We start from the raw sequence: 19,777 nt of genomic DNA, 5'->3' as shown, positions 1-19,777 counted from the left end.
ATTCCATTCCATCCCAATATAAGATGCTATGTTCATGAAGGAGGGAAGAAATAGCACATATGAGTCCTTTGTCTTTTTCAGTGTCTAAATATATATGAAGCTATAAAACTGCTCCATATCCCATAAATTCTTCATCAGTAAAGGTAGCTTCTATATCATTTTCCTACATGGATGAAATAACAAACAAAAAATTAATCCTCCAACAATTCGAAGAGATGAGGTCTGTGTGAGAATAGCTGCCAGTGCCCTTACAACGGTAGGTTCAGCTATAATTAGAATATTTTCAGGCCGGGAGAAATTGGGGCTTTTTATTTGTGTTTTTTTTAGGCTATAACTTAGAAAGGAAACCAGTTAACCACAAACTGAGAAAAAAAATGACCTTTTAACTAAAACAAAGAATGGAGAAGTTAGAAACTCTAAATGAACAGAACAAAAGAAACTTTTGAGATTAGCAAGTTCGACCTGCCCAAGATCACAATTATTTAATAGCAGAGCAGGGTCTAGAACCTTTAAAATGAGCTTTGCCACTATACGAAACCCTAGGATTAAGCTCATCTCCAGGGAAGGCAATATGGAAATCAAATTTTATAACTGAATCAAGCATTTTTAATATTATAATATATCTCTTTTGAAAACCTTCTTATTAGAGGAAAGTGGTCCCTTCCTCTGGATTTCAGGAATTGTTTCTTCTCAGGCTCACATTTTGGTTTCTATCCCTTGCATTGACCAGCCTTGTATTATCACAAGAATAAGAGTAGGAATCATTTTCTGGTACTTTATTGACATTCTTGTAAAATGAGGCCAATGAGACGTCCCTCATTTATTTCACAGAGATGCTATGAGAAAACTGGTCCATGTCATCATTGTATTATAGGAAAAGTACTAGATTAGATGGTAAGAGATCTGAAATTTAGTCTATACTCTGTTGTTCACCTTAGGTCAGCCACTTAGACTCATAAAAAACAACTCTTTGTGCTTTGGTTTCCTCAATTTTTAGATTGAGATTTAAAAAAAAACCACCATAACAACTTTACTGAATTGTGAATATTAAATGAGATAATGAGTGTAAAATGGCTTTCAAAATATAAATCCTTCCAGTCAGTACTATTGGTATTTACAGAGGCTCTAATGTTTCTTTCCTATTGATAGGGATCTCAGACGTGACCAACATTTTACTTATCAGGCTTGACAATAAGGAAAATAGTGGCCAAGCTCTGGTGGAGAATCAGAGAAGACCACTCACACTAGCAGAAATAAACCTTCCCCAAGATGATGATGGTGATGATGACAATAGTAGTTCATGTTTATAGTATGAATTTGGGGATTTATATGATGCTTTCCATTTTGAGGAAACTAAGGCCTGGAGGAGGAAAGCAAATTCTCCATAATCACAAAGTACCTAGAAGCTGACTTAGAATGGGTACAGACCAGGGGAATCTGTTTAATTCCAAGCAAATCATCTCAAAGACTTTTCATGGGTTCCCAATATAAATTGTTTCTGCCCAGTGCTCTGAATATCAAAATAAAGAAACAAACTTTACAAGAGGCAGCTAAGTGGGGCAAGGGATAAATAAAGCACCAGACTTGAGCTGAGATCCTGCCACAGATGCTCACTAACACAATGACCCTGGGCAAGTCACTATTTTTCAGCATAAATTCCTTAATCTGTAAAATGAGGTTAATAATGGCTCCCCATTTCATAGACTTCTTGTGAGGATCAAATGAGGGAATATACGTAAAGCATTTTGCAAACCTTGAATGCCAGTTAGTGTTGTTATTTGAATTTTGAATATTTTGAATAATTTTTGAATAATACCAAAGTCTTCCATGAATTTCTCAAGTAAAAAATTCTATACACCAAGGACTGGTTCTGTCCATCCACCTGTTAGCTTTTTCCTTCTGTGGGTAGCTTTGCAGTAGACCAGATCTTTAAAAGGAATATTTATTGTGGTAGAGTGTTTGTAAAGTTCTTATTTAGCCTTTGATTTTCTTTTCTTTTTAGAAATATAGCACAATATCTGTATAGGAATGCAATTCTCTGGGTTGGATCTGAAATACATAGAAGGGAGGTGTTGAATCATAAGGCTTCTCAGGCTTTCATGTAAATTATGATGGTAGCATTTAAACATTTATTTCTAAAAGGTTTGTTTGTGCAAGAGGAAAATCTCAGCTCATTAAAATGACATTCAGTTTCAGGCAAGATTTTGCATAGCCATAACATAGCATAGTATAGCATAATATAGTATAACATGATGTAATGTAATATGATGTAACATAGCATGCCAGAATGTGATGTAACATAACATAAAATATAACATAGCATAACACCATAACATAACATATCACTACAACATAACATAACAATATAACATAGCATAACACTGCTAAATAACATAATATAACAATATAATACAACATAACACTGTAATATAACATAACATAATAAAACATAACATTATAACATAATATAGTATAACATAACAACGTAACACTGTAACATAAACATAACATAAAAATAGCACAATATAACAAAAATAACAACACAATATAATATAGCATAACAATATAATATCACATTATAGTATAACACAACATGACACTATAAAATAATATAAGATAAGATAACAATATAGTATAATAATATGATAAAACACTATAACATAATATAACAGAACAACAGAACATAATACTATAACATAACACTATAAAATAACACATGTTATTTTATGATGTAATATAGCACTATAACATAACATAATATAACATTAACACTATAACATAACATAGCAACATATAACAAAATAACATGATATAACAATGTAACATAAAATAACAATATAACATATAATACTGTAACATAATATATCATCATGCTATAAAATAATATAACATAATACAACATAACATAACAATATAGCATAACATCATAATATGACAAAACATAACATAAAACCATAGCATAACATAACACTATAACATAATATGACACAAACACTATAACATAAATATAACAAAACATAGCATAACATAATACAATATAACATAACATAATGTAATATAGCATAATATAGCATAGCATAGCATAACCACCTGTGACTTTGCCCAGGGTAGCAATGTGGACCACTTCTGGTGGTCCTGTAGGGAGTGTGACTGCCCTCTTCTTTATGTAGCTTAAGATGCTATCTCTGTCACAGTGAGGAAGCTGAAAACCACTGTGAAGGAGGTATTTGAAAAAGGAGTCAAATAAAACATTCCTGAGGCTTTATTTTATTAATTAATTAAATGTTCTGGTAACATGTAGAAATCATTTTTGACAATTATTTTCTGACATTTAAGATTCAGATTTTCTCCCTCTCCTCCACTCCCCAAGGCAGTATATGGTCTGATATAGGTTATATGGGGCTTTGGGAGAGACAAAGACCAATAAAGAGAGGAGAGTCCCAGAGTTGAAGGCTACCCAAGGCAAGGTCTCTGGTGTGGACAGAGAGGCAGATGGTGAGGAGGCCAAGTAAAGAGTGAAAAAACATTAGTCATACTTCTGGCTAAATGACCAAAACTTTTACCCAGTCAATGTTTGCATCTACCTCTATTCAATTTGACTAGAACCACTTCCACTTGCCTGCCCTCCCTATATTAGATCTAAAGCAACTATTTGTTTCTTCTGCCATGAAAGGAAATACTTAAAACACAAAAGGCTCATAAAGTGCCCTTTGACAAATATTTAAAATATGTAATAGCAACCCTTCACCCCTGTTATTGTCCCCTAAGAGGTAGACCTTCTCAAACATATTTCATGTTCACCTCATGTCCATCCGTACTCAGTGGCTCAGATTTTTGAAGCAAGTCTAGATGCACTGGCAAGCTGGTATGTGAGTTTGGTTTTAGCCCTTTGTTTTCAGAACCCTCCTATTAGTGGTGCTCTTTTCCTTTAAGAAGCTATTACAGTAATCACCTTCTTTTGATTTTTTTTTTTAACCCTTGTACTTCAGTGTATTGTCTCATAGGTGGAAGATTGGTAAGGGTGGGCAATGGGGGTCAAGTGACTTGCCCAGGGTCACACAGCTGGGAAGTGGCTGAGGCCAGATTTGAACCTAGGACCTCCTGTCTCTAGGCCTGACTCTCACTCTACTGAGCTACCCAGCTGCCCCATCACCTTCTTTTGAGAAGTGACAAGGATGGAAATGTCCATTTTTTCCAATCACTGTTCAGTGACCTGTACTCAGAGAGAAAACTGAAGCAGCCAGGGACTGGAGGTCCACTCTCAAGCTCCCTGTTCAATGATCTGTACTTAGAAAGGAAACACTAAGTCAAGGAGGTAGCCAAGGACTTGAAGGTCAGCCTCAGGTTCATCCAGGCAAACACAAGTTCTCATTTTCATATGTTTTTAGTTACAATAGCTAGTGAAGACCAGGGTTGGGGAGAACAGATCCACTTAAATGTCTTGCTAGTAGTCCAAGGGAGAGCTTGTGTTGTCATACCCCAACAAAAAAGCAGTCCCCAAATAGACCAGAAGCTATTCCTTTTCTGTAGGTGACTTCCTGGTTTTGTTGCCAATCCTTTTTGCACAGCCTCCAGTCATGAGGATAAACAAAGATCAACAAGGAGTGTCCCACATGTGCTTCATCAAAAGTCCAGAGCATACACCCCTCCCCTATGGAACCATAGCATGCATGCCCAGTTCCAACAAAAGTGCTCAAGTGCAACCTTCTAGAGCTCCTCGAGGGGCAGGGACTGTCTCGTCTCTTCTGTATCTCCACTTAGCGTTATGTCTGGCACATAGCAGGTACATAATAAATGTTAGCTAATTGATTGAGAAATAGTACTTTTCATTAGTGCGGGTCCTTTATATATCTTCCTGCTAGCACCAACAGTTTGATGATGATCAAATCAAATAGGATTAGAACTTAGAATTTCAGTGGCGAAAGCTAAGGAGAGTTTTGGAACACATGGGTCCATAGCTGGGTGGAATGCCAACTTCTGTACAATATGCAGCTGAAGAAAACCACTTAGAGATAAGAAAATTATAGTCTATAAATATCAGTCGGCTTCTATAGGTGTGTTTTCAAAGAGTAGAGCAAAGGAACTGAAGAGAAAAAGCATCTTATGGGAGAGAAAAAGCACTGAACTTCAAGTCTTAAGACTTGTGTTGGTTTTTAAAAATATTTTTAAAATTGTAATTAATAGAAGTTATCCACAAGTGTCCCAGCCCCTCCCTCACATCCCCATATCATGGAAGGCATCATCCAGGAGTAGCCATGTACATACAAATTATACCTTTCATATTTCCACCTTTTTTCACTTTCTGGAGGTAACATTCACAATTGATTCTTCAAGTATTATATCTGTTTCTGCATATGATGTTCTCTTGTTTCTACCTTTCTTTCCAAGTTTTTTAAAAAATTAGTCTGTTCATCATTTCTTATGGTTAAATAGTATTCCTTCATGATTATATTCCACAACTTGTTCAGCCATTCCTAGATTGATGGACATCTCTTTAATTTCCAATTCTTTACCACCACAAAGAGAGCTGCTATAAATATTTTAGAATATTTAGGCTCTCTTCTTTTGTCACTGATCTTCTTGGGAAATAGACCTAGCCATTTTATTGCTGGGTCTCCAGATATACACAGTTTTATAACTCTCTGGGTATAATTCCAAATTTCTTTCTAAAATAGTTGGATCAGTTCACAGCTCCACCAATAGTGGATCAATGTCCCCATTTTCCCACATCCCCTCCAACACTTGTCATTTTGCCCTTTTGTCATTTTAGTCAATCTGATGCATGTGAAATGGTATCTCAGAATTGTTTTGTTTTGCATTTCTCTAATCAGTAATGACTTAGAGCATTTTTTCATGTAACTATATATGGTTTTTATTTCTTTACCTGAAAACTGTTCATATTTTTTGCCAATTTGTTAATGGAGGATGGCTTTTATTCTTACAAATTTGATATAATTTCTTATATATAATCTTATAAATTAAAGTTTTCTATATAATTTAGATATGAAACCTCTATCTGAGAGGCTGATCTGGAAATTTTTCCCCAATTTTCTTCTTTTATTCTAATCTTGACAACATTCGTTTTATTTGTACAAAAACTTTTCAATTTAATATACTCAAAATTAGCCATTTTACATTTCACAATGCTCTCCATCTCTTGTTGATTCATAAATTCCTTTTCTATCCATAGATCTGATAGGTAATATATTCCTTGTTCTTTTAATTTTCTTATATCTCCCATTATATCTACATTAGACCTGTGTTTAAATACCAGCTTCAACACTGACTACCTGGTGAAACTTTGGACAAATCATTAATAAAATGATGGAGTTATACTGACCCAGAGGTTCCTAATCTAGGGTCTATGGAAGACTTTGTTAGATTTTAGGGGACCCATGTACTTGCATAGGGAAAAATTATATCTTTATTTTTACTAAATCTTGGCTTTCTTTATAATCCTATGTATTTTGTTTTATGTATCAAAGCACATGATTCTGAGAAGAGCTGCATTGGCTTCACCAGATGGCTAAAGAGGTCCATGACTCCAAAATAGAGACTGATCCAGGACTATATGACCCCTAAGGGCCCTTCTATTTCCAGCATTCTGTGAAGCAATGAATCAGCAAGACAAGAAAGAATATATCCAGGAATCAAAGAATAGTCAGGAATTAAATCAAAGTAGCAACACTGGTGGGGAGTTGAAGGGAAGAAATTGGCACAAGACACAAGCCAAGAGAGGTCAGAGTATCAGAACTGAAGGACTCTTAGAAGTCCTTAAATCACCACCACCACCCTCATTTTATAATCTTTTATTGAATTCAAGATCAGGTCAAGAAACTTGGCCAGAATTACACAGATGCAAAGTCTCAGAGCTGTGATTTGAACCCAGGCCCTCTGACTCTGTAGTTTGAAGTCATCCTCCCTATAGTATAGACCCTTTTGTTGGTGCAATAGAGCCAAAGTAGAGATTTGTGTACTTTTGCCAATGCTTAAGGAGTGAGGGTGAAGGCTCTTTCTCCCTTCAGCTCAGCCTGGTAATAATGCTTAACCTTAGCGCCTTTCCTCTCCTCCTTCTGCCCTCTCTTACATTCTCAAAAGGCAAGTAACTCAACTGGAACTAGAATCAAATACTGGCCCTCTTCCTAGAACTGCCTAGAGATTCAGGGTCTGTGCTTTATGGGATGACATCAGTGAAGTCCAGGAGCCTGGACCTGATTCTGTGCTGCCTAAATCACTCATACTCCGTCATGTTTATCTAATATGCAGATGACACAAAGCCAAGAGGTAAAGTTAAAACACCTTGGATGTTAGAGCAGAGATCCAAAGAAGTCTCAAGAATCTACATGGGCTAAATCTAATATAATAAAATTAAATAGAAATTAAATGCAAAGTTTCATATAGGTTCAAAAAGTCAACTTGCACAAATGGAAGTAGCATGACATGGGCGGCTAGGTGGTTCAATCAATACATCTTCATGATTCCATTGGAGTTTTGGGGGCAAAGTGGTTTGCCATTTCCTTCTTCAGCTCATTTTACAGCTCAAATCCCAAGTTTAAGAAGAAATCCTTCTTACTTAGTTGTGTGACCATGGGCAAGTTCCTCCAACCATCTCAACCTCAGTTTCCTCAACTATAAAATAAGGCAATAATAGCGCTACCCTACAAGGTAGTCTCAAATAGATAACATATGTTAAGTACTTTTTGAACGTTTAAAAGTCTATCCTAGATGGCCCTGGCATCTCTGAGATTCTGTGATTCTTTGCACTCTGTTGAGAAAATGATCTATTTACTCATCAAGCAGCAAATATAATCAATGGGACCTTCAGGTTTGCTGTTCCCACAGGAAAACACTCCTTAAAAGAAAATAAACTGGAAAAATCACATTTGAATTATGCCCACATGATCCCATGAACCTAAAAATTCAGTGTGGGCTCAGAAAGTAGTCGTTTACTTCTCCTGGCATGAATCCCAGTGTTGAGTGATTTGGCACTTTACATGTGACAACAGCTAAACACTAGTCACCATGGGGTGAGCTGAGGATGAGGTTTTAGCCTCAGGCTTTGGCACAAATACAGATTTGGTTGTTAATATGAAGAAAACACGAACAGAGAATTGTGTCTCTATTGAAGCATAATAAATCCTCTAGTAAATACAGAGCGAAAACATTCAGGGTTGCATAATTCCCAAATAATATCTTCTTAACTGTGTTTCTTCAATAAGTATTAGGATTATAATTTGTCACAGGTATAAAATCAACTATTTTCAGAAAATATTTCTTTTATCTTTGATAAATAATGGCTTAGCCAGAGAGAACCCTTTTTTTTATCTGCTTTCAAACTAGGTACAACTCATTAGAAATTAAGAGATTTTGTTATCTAATACCTATTGAATGGTTTGTGGAAAGGAGCTAGTGAGTTCAGTCTAATTCCCTGCAGAGGATCCATGTCCTGGTGATAACTGCTATTGCAGTATAGCATCTCCTGGAGCCATTTTCCCTACCCCTGTTCTGTTGTCAGGCCAGGTCCCCAGAGAGGTCCCCAAAGAGTGGCTGCTACTACTCTTTCAGGGTACAAGAGGTAACCATGTTCTAGTACTATCATTCACAAGCCCCCACCAGCATGTTTCCCATAGATTATTAGACAGTAATTTCTATTAGCTTTTATTTTAAAGCAAAATTATTTATCAAGGTACTATAGCAAAAACAGTTGATTAAAAAAAACACTCTCCCTGGCATAATAACAAAATATAATAAAAACGACTTCTTCTTGGTATGGTAAGAAGAGTTGGCTTTAAAAAATTTCCTCCAGAAGTCTGAAACATACTCTACCACAAATATACACAAGAGCCATTGAAAAAATAGCCATAAATTTACAGTACAATGTTAGTGAGGAACATATAAAGAATATAGGCTGGCAGAAACTCAATATAGACCATTATCTCACACCCTATACCAAGATATATCAAAATGGGAATATGATTTAGATATAAAGAGTAATGCTGTAAGTAAATTAGGGGAATATAAAATAGTTTACCTGGAAGATATATGGAGAAGGGAAGAATTTATGACCAAGCAAGAGATAGAAAGCATTATAAGATGTAAAATGAATAATTTTGTTTATATTAGATTAAAAATCTTCTGTACAAACAAAACCAATGGTCCCAAGATTGGAAGGGAAACAACAAACTAGGGAAAATTTTTAAAAATAGATTTCTCAGATGAAGGTCTAATTCCTCAAACTTGTAGAGAACTAAGATAAATTTTAAAAATGTAAGTCATTCCCCCATTTGACAAGTGATCAGAAGATATGAACAAGCAATTTTCAGATGAAAATATCAAAATTATCAATTATCATATGGAAAAATGTTCTAAATCACTCTTGATTAGAGAAATGCAAATTAAAACAACTCTGAGATACCACCACCACCTATCAGATTGGCCAATATGACAGTAAAGTGATAAATGTTGGAAGGGATGCAGCAAAATTGGGACATGAATGCATGGTTAGTAGAGTTGCAAACTAGTCCAACCATTCTGGAGGGCAATTTAAAATTATGCCCAAAGAGCTATAAAAGAATATAAATTCTTTGATCTTGTAATACCACTACTAGGTCTATATACCAAAGAGAACATAAAAAAAGAAGAAAGGACTACGTGTACAAAAAATACTTATAGCAGTGCTTTTTGCGGTGGCAAAGAATTGGAAATTGAGGGGGTATCCATTAATTGGTGAATGACTGAACAAATTGTGGTATGTTGGTTACAGAATACATTGTGCTATAAGAAAGGATAAACAGGATGATTTCAGAAAAAGCAGGAAAGATTTTGCATGAACTGATGCAGAGTAAAATAAGTAGAACTAGAAGAACATTGTATCCAGTAACAACAATATTGTGCAATGATCAACTCTGAATGACATAGTTACTTTTAGCAATATAATGATCCAGGACAATTGTGAAGGACTTTTGACAAAGAATGATATCCATCTCCAGAGAAAGAACTGTTAGACTCAGATGCAGAACAAAGCATACTATCTTCCACATTAGTTTATTTACAGTTTTATTTGGGGGTTTTGGTTTTATATGAGCATTCTCTTATGACAACGTCCAATATGGAAGTATGTTGTACATAATAATAAATGTATAATCCAGATCAAATGCTTACCGTCTCTCCGAAATGGGGGAGGGAAGGGAAAGAGGGAGAGATTTGAATCTTATGATTTCAGAAAGCTTATGTTCAGAATTTAACGATTTAACATGTGATGGGGAAAATAAAGTATATTTGAATAAAATTTTTAAAAAAGAATATATGTACGGTAAGAGTAACTCCCAACTCTTGTTGCTTTATGGTTTGGCAGTTCTTTTTTGAGGCCATCACTGACATTCTTATCTCATGCAAAAAGTCACCATCCTTGAGCTTTCTTCCTTTCTCAGGTAGCTATCTTTCTGCATATAGGATTATTCATGTTAGTGCTCAATGAATCCTCAGAGTATCTCTTTCTGGTGCAGTCAGTCTCACTGCCATTGATTACCTCTGGTGGACATTGTTTCTTTTTCCATTCAGCTCCAATTGCCCACAGACTTCTGGATCTCATAAACCCACCAGTTCACTTAGGCACTCCCGTCTCAGAATTCCCATTGGCCTAATATCAGGAAAAAATGAACAGAATGAGACAGCAGTAGCCACGTGCTCAGTACCTGTTCTGGTGAAAACAGAGGAGGCATTCTCCTGCCTGGCTTTCCAGGAGGCAGTTCAAAATAGCCCTTTTCACTCCCTTGTGGAAATAGAGCAATTTAGGGGTGGATTCTCCTTTTGTATACCCATTCAGTCCTAATGCAGCAAACATTAAGTCATCAGTTCTTCTATCCCTTCAGTCAATTAGATATTTCATCACAGGACAATATAATGACCCTTATTCACACATGGACAGAAACAGGCTCCCCAGAGTTCTGTGTGTTGCATTAGAGCCACATGAGAAATATCTGTGTATGCTCTGTATAATCCAGGCGGAAGGGCAAATCTAAGCATGACCCCTCTATTAAAACAGTTTTTGCTAATAGCATGAGCTGACCCTTAAAACTTATACTTTATGCTTTAATCCATAACTTCACTGACATGGTTACTCCTTCACTGATGCAGATGACAATTCATCCACCCTCACCCCATTCTATGAAACTAATGTCCATGCCCTTCCATAAATCCTCCATTGAAACTCTGCCCAATACCCTGGAAGCCTTCATCTACTCCTTTTAATATTTTTAAATGTCATTGTGACCCCCCCAGATGTCTATTGTCCCCAATTTTTTAATCCCTTACTTTCTCCTAGTAACAACTCTGAGATAGAAGGCAAATGGGGATAAAGAACTTTCCTGGGGTCACACAGCTAGGAAGTGTCTGAAGTTATATTTGAACCCAGGACTCCCATCTCTAGGCCTGGCTCTCTATCCAATGAGCTAACAGGATTTATTATTTATTGTCCCTCATTCTTTTTTTTTTATTTATTCTCCCCTGTTCTTTTTAAAAAAATGCAATTTATTGATAACTTCTGTTTTGATATTGCCTGTTTCCCATTATTTCTTCTCTCTTTCCTCACTCCCATAGAACCATCTCTTATAAGCGTGAATTTTAAAAAGGAATTTTTGAAAGCTCAGCAAGACTACCCAACATATAAAAAACGAATTGTGCAGAGTTTGGCAATTTTCTCTATTAACAATCCCCTACCTCCGCAAAGAATCTTGCAAAGTAATTGCTACCTGCTCTTCTCATTATAAATGTCCTTGACACTAGCTTTGTTAAGTACTTTTTGAACATGCATAAAACATTACTGGTAATATGACAGAGTCAACTTACATCTACTCTCAGTAGGTCCATTGCTCTTAGGGTTTTTTGTGATTTTCATTTTTGGTTGTCTATAAGTTAAAGTCACATAGAAGAGTCACTAAAGGAAAATATGGGCTTTTGCCTTAGTGAAAAGCCTGAGATCATGGAAGAATACATGACTTCCCAAATCTGATGTAATCTAATCTCTTCCTATTCAATTCCGGAACAAACCCATCAACCAGTTTCAGTATCTGATTAAAAATGTGTATAAGTTTGTGTTGTATATTATGTGTCTGAGACCCTGTACATTTGTATGTATATATGATCTAATTTATTAGAAGGAATATAAGGTCTTTGAAAGCTTTCTATGTAAAGCCAGTACCTGGCACATAGTAGGCACTTACTAGATGCTTATTGTTTGATTGATCATCGCAGACACAGAGTTGGTAGGGACCTCAGAGGTCATCTAATACAAACCCCTCGATGTACTGAGGAGCCAGAACTCAGAAAGGTTAAGTGACTTGCCCAAAATCATACATCAAGTGGAATTTGAACCCAGACCCCTTTGACTCAAAATCTATTTCTCTTTCCCCCATGCTGTGGTTTGCCTATTCAAGTGTTATAACAATCTGGGAAATAAATATACTTCATTCACTTAGATCTTCAAGTGTTTATGTCACAGGCAATTTATTTCCATTTACTTTGGATTTTTTCCCCATTTCATAACTTTTATTTAGCAATAGGGACTGGGTCTGTAATTTTATTTGTATCGGGAACTTCTAAGTGAGGAAACTCCCTCTATCCTTTCAGGCCAGCACCTTCTCGGCCAACAGGGGAGGGAAAGGGAGTCATATTTTAGGGAAGCCAAAGAGCAACTAGAGCAGGATTGAAGAAAAATGAGCACATTTTTATACTACTACTAATGGGCAGTGAATTGGTGCAATCTTTCCAAAAAGCAAAATGACATTATACAGTAAGAGCTGCAAAATTGTTTATCCCCTTTGACCCAGTGATCCTACAAGGAGGAAGATACCCTGAGAATATTAACAGGGACAGATGGCCTATTTCTTTAAAAAAAAATGGAAATAATCCATGTGTCCAAAAACTGGTGAACAGCAAAACAGAATGTAGCGTATGACCACATTGGCATGTGATTGCCGTAAGAAATGATAAACGTTAAATAGACAAGGAAATAAAAGAGGATTCCTGAAATGATACCGAGTGAAGAAAGCAGACCCCAAATAACCATATTTGTAGTGTTTATGACTAAGTAAATAGCAATATCAAAAACAAAATCCAGAAAAATAGTTCAAAAGAGAACTCAATGAAAAGACGTGAATATATACCTAACTAAAGACCCAAACTGTAAATAACACAGCTTAGTTTTATGCGGAATCTTTTTCTACATGTGGCTTCAATAGTTGTATTTGTTAATGAATGTTGATTTTATATTAAAAGAAAAAGGAAGTATATACATGGGAGAGACAGTGGGTACATGTCATTTACTGGTTTGGAGGCTGGCCAGGTAAGCTACAAATGGAACAGCAAGGAACCAGAGAAGACTTCTGTAGGACAGCTGATACCTAAGTGGCATGAGAATAGTGAGAGGACAGTGGAGGCAGTGAGGGTGGCCTGGAGGAAATACAAATAAGTGAAAAGAACATCTGGAGAAATTCTTTCACATATTGTGAGGTTTTTGTGAAATACTTCAGATAATTTCAGAACTCGGGAAAGGAATCTCTCAGAGCAACAAGCCACTGAGAGAATGAATGGCTTAGTGGAGAAGAGTAAAGCTTCAGTTTCCTCCTTGATAAGAGGAAAACCTTGTGAATTTGGAACACCTGAGGATCTATACTGTTTCATGCAGTGTCCTTGGAACAGCAATGATTGATGAGAGTGTCTGCATTGAGAAGCCAAAAACATACTTAGAAAGAACTTCACAGGGATCTTCCAAAGGGGGAAAAAATACTCCCAACAACTGTGAGTTATTCCTTTGCCACATGTGCTTACAAAGCTTGAGCCCATGTCTCCCTAAAATCTGTATGAACCAGAGAAAGAACATGCCCCATACTTTTTGGTGTATGTTTTGAATAAATTATTCTTACATGCTATAAGATATATACTTTATCCTATTATTTTATATTATACCACCTTAGTAAATAACCCTTACAAAAAGCTAATTGGATCTGGCTGACCAATTGATATCAGCTAACAATCACAGGAGCAAACACGCTGATGGGGGCTCATAACCTATGAATTAGAAAACCATCACCCCCAGCCCATCAAGATTAATTTGAGGGTTTTATAAGAACACGAAAATTCATCTCTAGGGACCCAACCTGCTAGTTCTAGTGTGTACTAGAGCATATCCAAAGCATATGTTCTATCTGAATCATTAAGTTTGTACCCAGGTTTCTGTTCTAGAAGAAGATTGCCTGGGGGAGCATTGAGAAACCTAACAATTTAGAATTTGTATAGGGCACCCTCCATGATTTTAGTTCCCTTCCCTACCTCCCCCAATTGGGTGGAATTGTAAGGACCTTTTATTGGGCCAGATACATATCACATTTTTGCCTCTCTTGATGTTAATACACAGAAGATCATTGTACAAAGTTGTTGTACATGACAGTTGCATCTGTCATGGATAATCTTAAAATATACATGAGAGACCTCTTATTTAAGGGTACATTTTGTTCTTTTGAGCCAAAGTGTATGCATATGCATGCACTGATAAAGAGGGTGTTCCCAAAGTCTTAGCACAGTTTTACACTTCAAAAATGTATTTAAGTTATGCCTTAAATGTATTTATTTAATATGTTTGTCATGTTTTGATATATTTAAATATATGCAGGTGCTTACCTATATTTATTTACTGGTATTTAAATATATAAGCTTATATAGTAACCCTATTTAAAAGACATGCAGATTATCCCAAAAGTCTTAGTGCAGTTTTAAACTTTAATAGATCATTTATTCAAGCCAAAAATAAAAGCTTAAATAACTCAATTTTAAGCTTTTTTTTTTATCCCTTCTTTTCTGCATTGTAACAACTCTAAGGCAAAAAAAAAAAAAAAAGGGCAAGAGCTAGGCAAATGAGGTTAAGTGACAGCTATGAAGTATCTGAGGCCAGGACTTAAAGCTTTAATTATATATTTATTTAAGCTTTAAGTGAAGGCTTATATTAATATACTATAAAAGCTTAAAACTTCTGGGTCATCTTGTATATCTTTTATTGATACTTCTCAGCTTTATACTACACTCTGAAATACTTTTTTTTTTTTTTTAACCCTTACCTTCCGTCTTGGAGTCAATACTGTGTATTGGCTCCAAGGCAGAAGAGTGGTAAGGGCTAGACAATGGGGGTCAAGTGACTTGCCCAGGGTCACACAGCTGGGAAGTGTCTGAGGCCAGATTTGAACCTAGGACCTCCCGTCTCTAGGCCTGGCTCTCAATCCACTGAGCTACCCAGCTGCCCCTGAAATACTTTTTGATAAAACAAAAGCAACAAATAAAACAGGATCTTAAATGTAGTACATGGTAGAAAATTATCTGTGAAAGCCTGCTTCTTCCCTTCTCAGACTTTCAAGAAGGCTGCAAGCATAAATATATGCATAGATCATTCTCATAAAGATTTTAGAGAGATTAATGAATCAGCAAACATGTCCCTGGCACTGGTAGGTACTGAGAGTATAAAGACAATCCGTGCCCCCAGGAATCGGGTAATATATGTATAACCTGGTAGAATTGCTTGTCAGCTCTGGGAGGTGGGAGGGAGGCAACATGAATCACTTAACTTTGGAAAACTTATGTTGAAATTTGTTATTGGAATAAAATAAAGATTAAAAAAAATAAGTTCTATTAGGAGATTCATGATGTCAACGTGTATATCCTTAAATCTATCCAGAATTAAGTGCAAAATAAATACAAGATAGTTTGGACAGGAGGGCATTAAGTATTTGGAAGCATCAGGAAAGGTTTCCTGGAGAAAGTATTGCTTGAGTTGCATCTTGAAAGAAGAGAGGGATTCTATGAAGCAGAGGTGAGAAGGGGTGGCGCTATATTCCAGCCATGGGGAACAACACAAAGACTGGGAGATGGAGTCAGTTGTAACGATTAAGTATAATGAATTCTTATGATCTTGGGCAAATGTAAACCACATTGGTTGTGATGGATTTCTTTTGCAGAGGAAGGGAGTCTATCTACATAATGCTTTTTCCTCAGCCATATTCATTTACAGTCAAATGTATCTTCAAAAGAACTTTCCTAACAAAGGAGATAGTGAAGCAAATTCACTCATCTTAATTGTATGCATTATTTAATGGACAATAAAATTTTGTGACCTATTTGCAAGTGGAGAACTGAACTTGACTTCTTTCTAGAGCATCTCACACCCTGAACTAAAAGGCATATGTAATGTGAAACAAAGATTTTCTTTGGAGAGAAAAGTTTTTACTTTACTCAATGGGGACCCCATCTGGCTAACAGGTAGCAAAAATGAATCAACTTAAAGCTGACTGAGGTTCCTTTCTTAATTAGTGATTTGAAAGCGGAATTTAAAAGGTGAAATAAACTCAGATGGAAATAAGAACTTTGCAGGTTTCTTTAGATCAAAAAGATCATATTGAGCGCTAATAATCAATTTTTCACATGAGGGAAGAACAGAGAGAATCCTTTGAATGACAAATCAAAGGGAAAAGGACATGGGGAAAGATATAGAAAGAAGGCATTTGCCCTGGGTTTCATTATTACAAGATTACAAGAGTTTCACTTTCTGAAATGAAACTCAGAAAAAAGTCACTTCAACCATGATTTGGTAACTGAACACTGTGGACAGCTCATCTAAATAATTCAGGTCCCACAATGGATTTGCTTTGATCTGAAATCTCATTTTGGCCAAATTAACTGGATAACTGTCAGATGTCCCCCTTGTTTTGTCATCTGTAAGTACAGTCTTGAGGTAACAGGATGCTAGAGAAATAGTACAAGCCTCAAAGTCAGAAAGCCTGGGGCAGGGAGGGTCCTGGTTCCATCACCTTTTGGTTGGCACTACTATGACCTCAATTTTCTCATCTGCAAAATGGAGATACTTGCACCACTTACAAGATTCTTTGGGAGGCTTCTATGAAATAATATCTGTGAAAGCATTGGCTAACCTATTAGTGCTTTGAAAATGGAAACTATTATTAAATGTAGGGGTTTTCCTTTTCTCTCTTTCAAAATGAAATGAAGATAAAATATCTTTAATAGCCAGTTGTTTGTTGAGCACTTGACTCAACCTTTCACAAGATATCTTTGCAGGTGCACTTGGATGCTGAAGTCTAATCAGAAGCTATTCACTTAAACTGTGAATCATCAATTAATTTTTTCCAGCTACTTTCTTCAGAAAGACCCCTGAGGAAGAGTTTTCTACTTTAGGGAATGTGGAAATGTTTGTCAGTGAAGTGCTTAGATTTTCTTAGCAATGAGAAAGCTATTATCAATTTTGCTTCCTTCTCTTTTAATCCTTTATATTCCAGCCAAACTGGCCAACTTGTTCATCCATGCACATGTGTATCTACCACCTCCTTGCCTTTGCACAGGCTACCTTCCACTCTCAAGCCTGGAATGCTTTCCCTTCTCACTTGTACCTTTTGGAATCCCTTCAAAGCTCAACTCAAGTACTACCTCCTTCAAAAGGGCTTTACTGATTCTCCCCCATACCTCCTCCCCAAAAATTGCTTTGTATTTACTTATCTGAGAACCTGTTGTTTCCCCCCTAGGTAAGTTCCTTCAGAGCAGGGTCTGTTCCCTTTTTTTAGTTGAACCCCCCAGTTCCTAACGCAGTTGCTGGCACAAAGACATCTTCATCTGTTGTACTCCTTCAGGTTAAGGATGGGGAGAAACTGCTCCTTCACTTAAAACTCACCCTCTAGGAAAAGCACAGTCATGGTCCTTATTCTCTTGGGAGATCGTGCGCTTGACAATTCTCTTCTCTCCACAGGTACCCGAAGGGAAAGTCGTTGTTCTTTACTTCCGATTCCTAGACCTAGAAAGTGATAACTTGTGTCGCTATGACTTTGTGGATGTGTACAATGGCCACACCAATGGGCAACGCATTGGTCGCTTCTGTGGGACTTTCAGGCCAGGAGCCCTCGTGTCCAATAGCAATAAGATGCTGGTGCAGATGATTTCGGATGCTAACACAGCGGGGAATGGCTTTATTGCTATGTTTTCTGCAGCGGAACCAAATGAAAGAGGTATTTTCCACCACTGAAACCTAGAAGTCACTTCTTCATCCTTTGGGAAGTATTAGTCCAGCACTGGTCCTCTGGTAGTCTTGTATCTTTGCCTTGTATAGCAGACCGCTACTCAAGCAGTGATTTTTCACTGTGAAGAGATTTCAAAAGCTCGGAAAGCAAACGCTTGAGATCATTTCTGGGAGAATGTTGCAGCTCAGCTGAATCACTTGTTATCCTTTGGAAGAAAATGGACCAGGGACTATGAGGAAACTGTGGAGAGTTGGTAGTTTGAGATACTTCTTTTTCTTTTAAATAAAAGAATGCTTTTTAAAGAGCAGTATTTATTAGCAGAACAAAGCATTCATGACTGTGGACCACAGCAGGAATTAGTACGTTTGCATACAATTTGTTAATAGATAATAACATATTCTTAACAACTTTTAAATTTTGTATTATTTTTTATCTTATAAACATATTTAAGTTTGAAATTTTCCCCTTCCCTTCATCCCTCCCCTGCCATACCCACTAAGGAGGTAAGTTTTATGATATCCATTATACATGTGAAATCATGCAAACTACATTTCTATATTAGTCATCACCAAAAAAAAAAAAGCGAAAAAAATGTTTAAGTGAGAAAATTATTCTTGTTTCTACTCAGAATTCATCAAATTTCTCTCTGGAGGTGAGTGATAATTTTCATCAAAAGTCCTAAATTGTTTTGGATCATTGTATCACTCAGAGTAATTTTCTATTTCACAATTGATCATCATCACAATATTGTTGTTCCTGTGTACAATGGTCTCCTGCTTCTGTTCACTTAACTTTGTATCAGTTCACATAAATTTTCCCAGATTTTTCTGAAACCATCCTCCTTGTCATTTCTTATCATACAACAGTGTTCCACATGCTGAACTTCTAAGAGAATTTTGGTAGGCTTATTTACTTTTAGATGGGGTTATTTTCAATTAGTTTGATTTGATAATGAAATAAATGGTACTACTTGGCCAGATTTTCAAAAGGGATTACTTTCTCTTCTTTTTCCAGGGGGAGGAAAGGAAGGGATGAAAACATATTTCTGTCCATTAGGAAAAAATAATAAATTCTGAAAAAGTAAATGCAAGAAATATCATTTTCTAAAGGCAGACAGATGATATAGTGGATAGAGTTCTGGACCTGGTGTCAGGAATGTCTGAGCTCAAACCTGGTCTCAGATGCTTCCTAGCTGTGGGATCTTGGGCAGGTCACTTAAATTCTGTCTGTTTCAGTTTCCTTTTCTGTAAAATTTCCTTCTCTGTATATAAAATGGAGATGATAATAGCACCTCTCTCCCAGGGTTATTTAGTCTGATGAGGTAATATTTGTAAAGCTATAGAAATGCTAACTAGTATGAAGAGAGGTTAGGTACTCTCTCTACCCTGTGTGATATATCTTATAATAATCATATTATCTAATATTTATATAATGTTTGCAATGTGTCAGGCACTGTGCTAAGTGCTTTACAATTATTAAGATCTTCACAACAACCTTGGGAATTAGGTGCTGTTATTATCTTCATTTTGCAGATAAGAAAACCTAGATAGAGGTTAAGTGACTTGCCCAAGGTCACACAACTAGTAAGTGTATGAGATCAGGTTTGAAGCTACATCTTCCTGACTCCAGGCAAAGAGAACTTTACCACCTCTCTGCCTGGAGAAAATAATGCTTCTTTTATTTACCTTTTTTTTTTAATTAAAATTTCTCCC

The 19,777-nt window shown here is 36.4% G+C and overlaps 1 protein-coding gene across 1 annotated transcript in view; it reads left to right on the top strand.

Moving 5' to 3' along the window:
• PCOLCE2 (procollagen C-endopeptidase enhancer 2) overlaps positions 1-19,777 on the top strand; it is an 88,599-nt gene that overhangs the window by 28,089 nt on the left and 40,733 nt on the right. Inside the window, exon 3 of the mRNA XM_044667608.1 lies at positions 17,798-18,053. Coding sequence (XP_044523543.1) covers positions 17,798-18,053 — 256 coding nt within the window. The remainder of the gene's footprint in view (positions 1-17,797; positions 18,054-19,777) is intronic.

The sequence above is a fragment of the Gracilinanus agilis genome, chromosome 3 (genome assembly GCF_016433145.1).
Source record: "Gracilinanus agilis isolate LMUSP501 chromosome 3, AgileGrace, whole genome shotgun sequence".
Taxonomy (NCBI): Eukaryota; Metazoa; Chordata; class Mammalia; order Didelphimorphia; family Didelphidae; genus Gracilinanus; species Gracilinanus agilis.
Note: the sequence above shows the minus strand (reverse complement) of the source record. Positions and strands in the feature narration are given on the sequence as shown.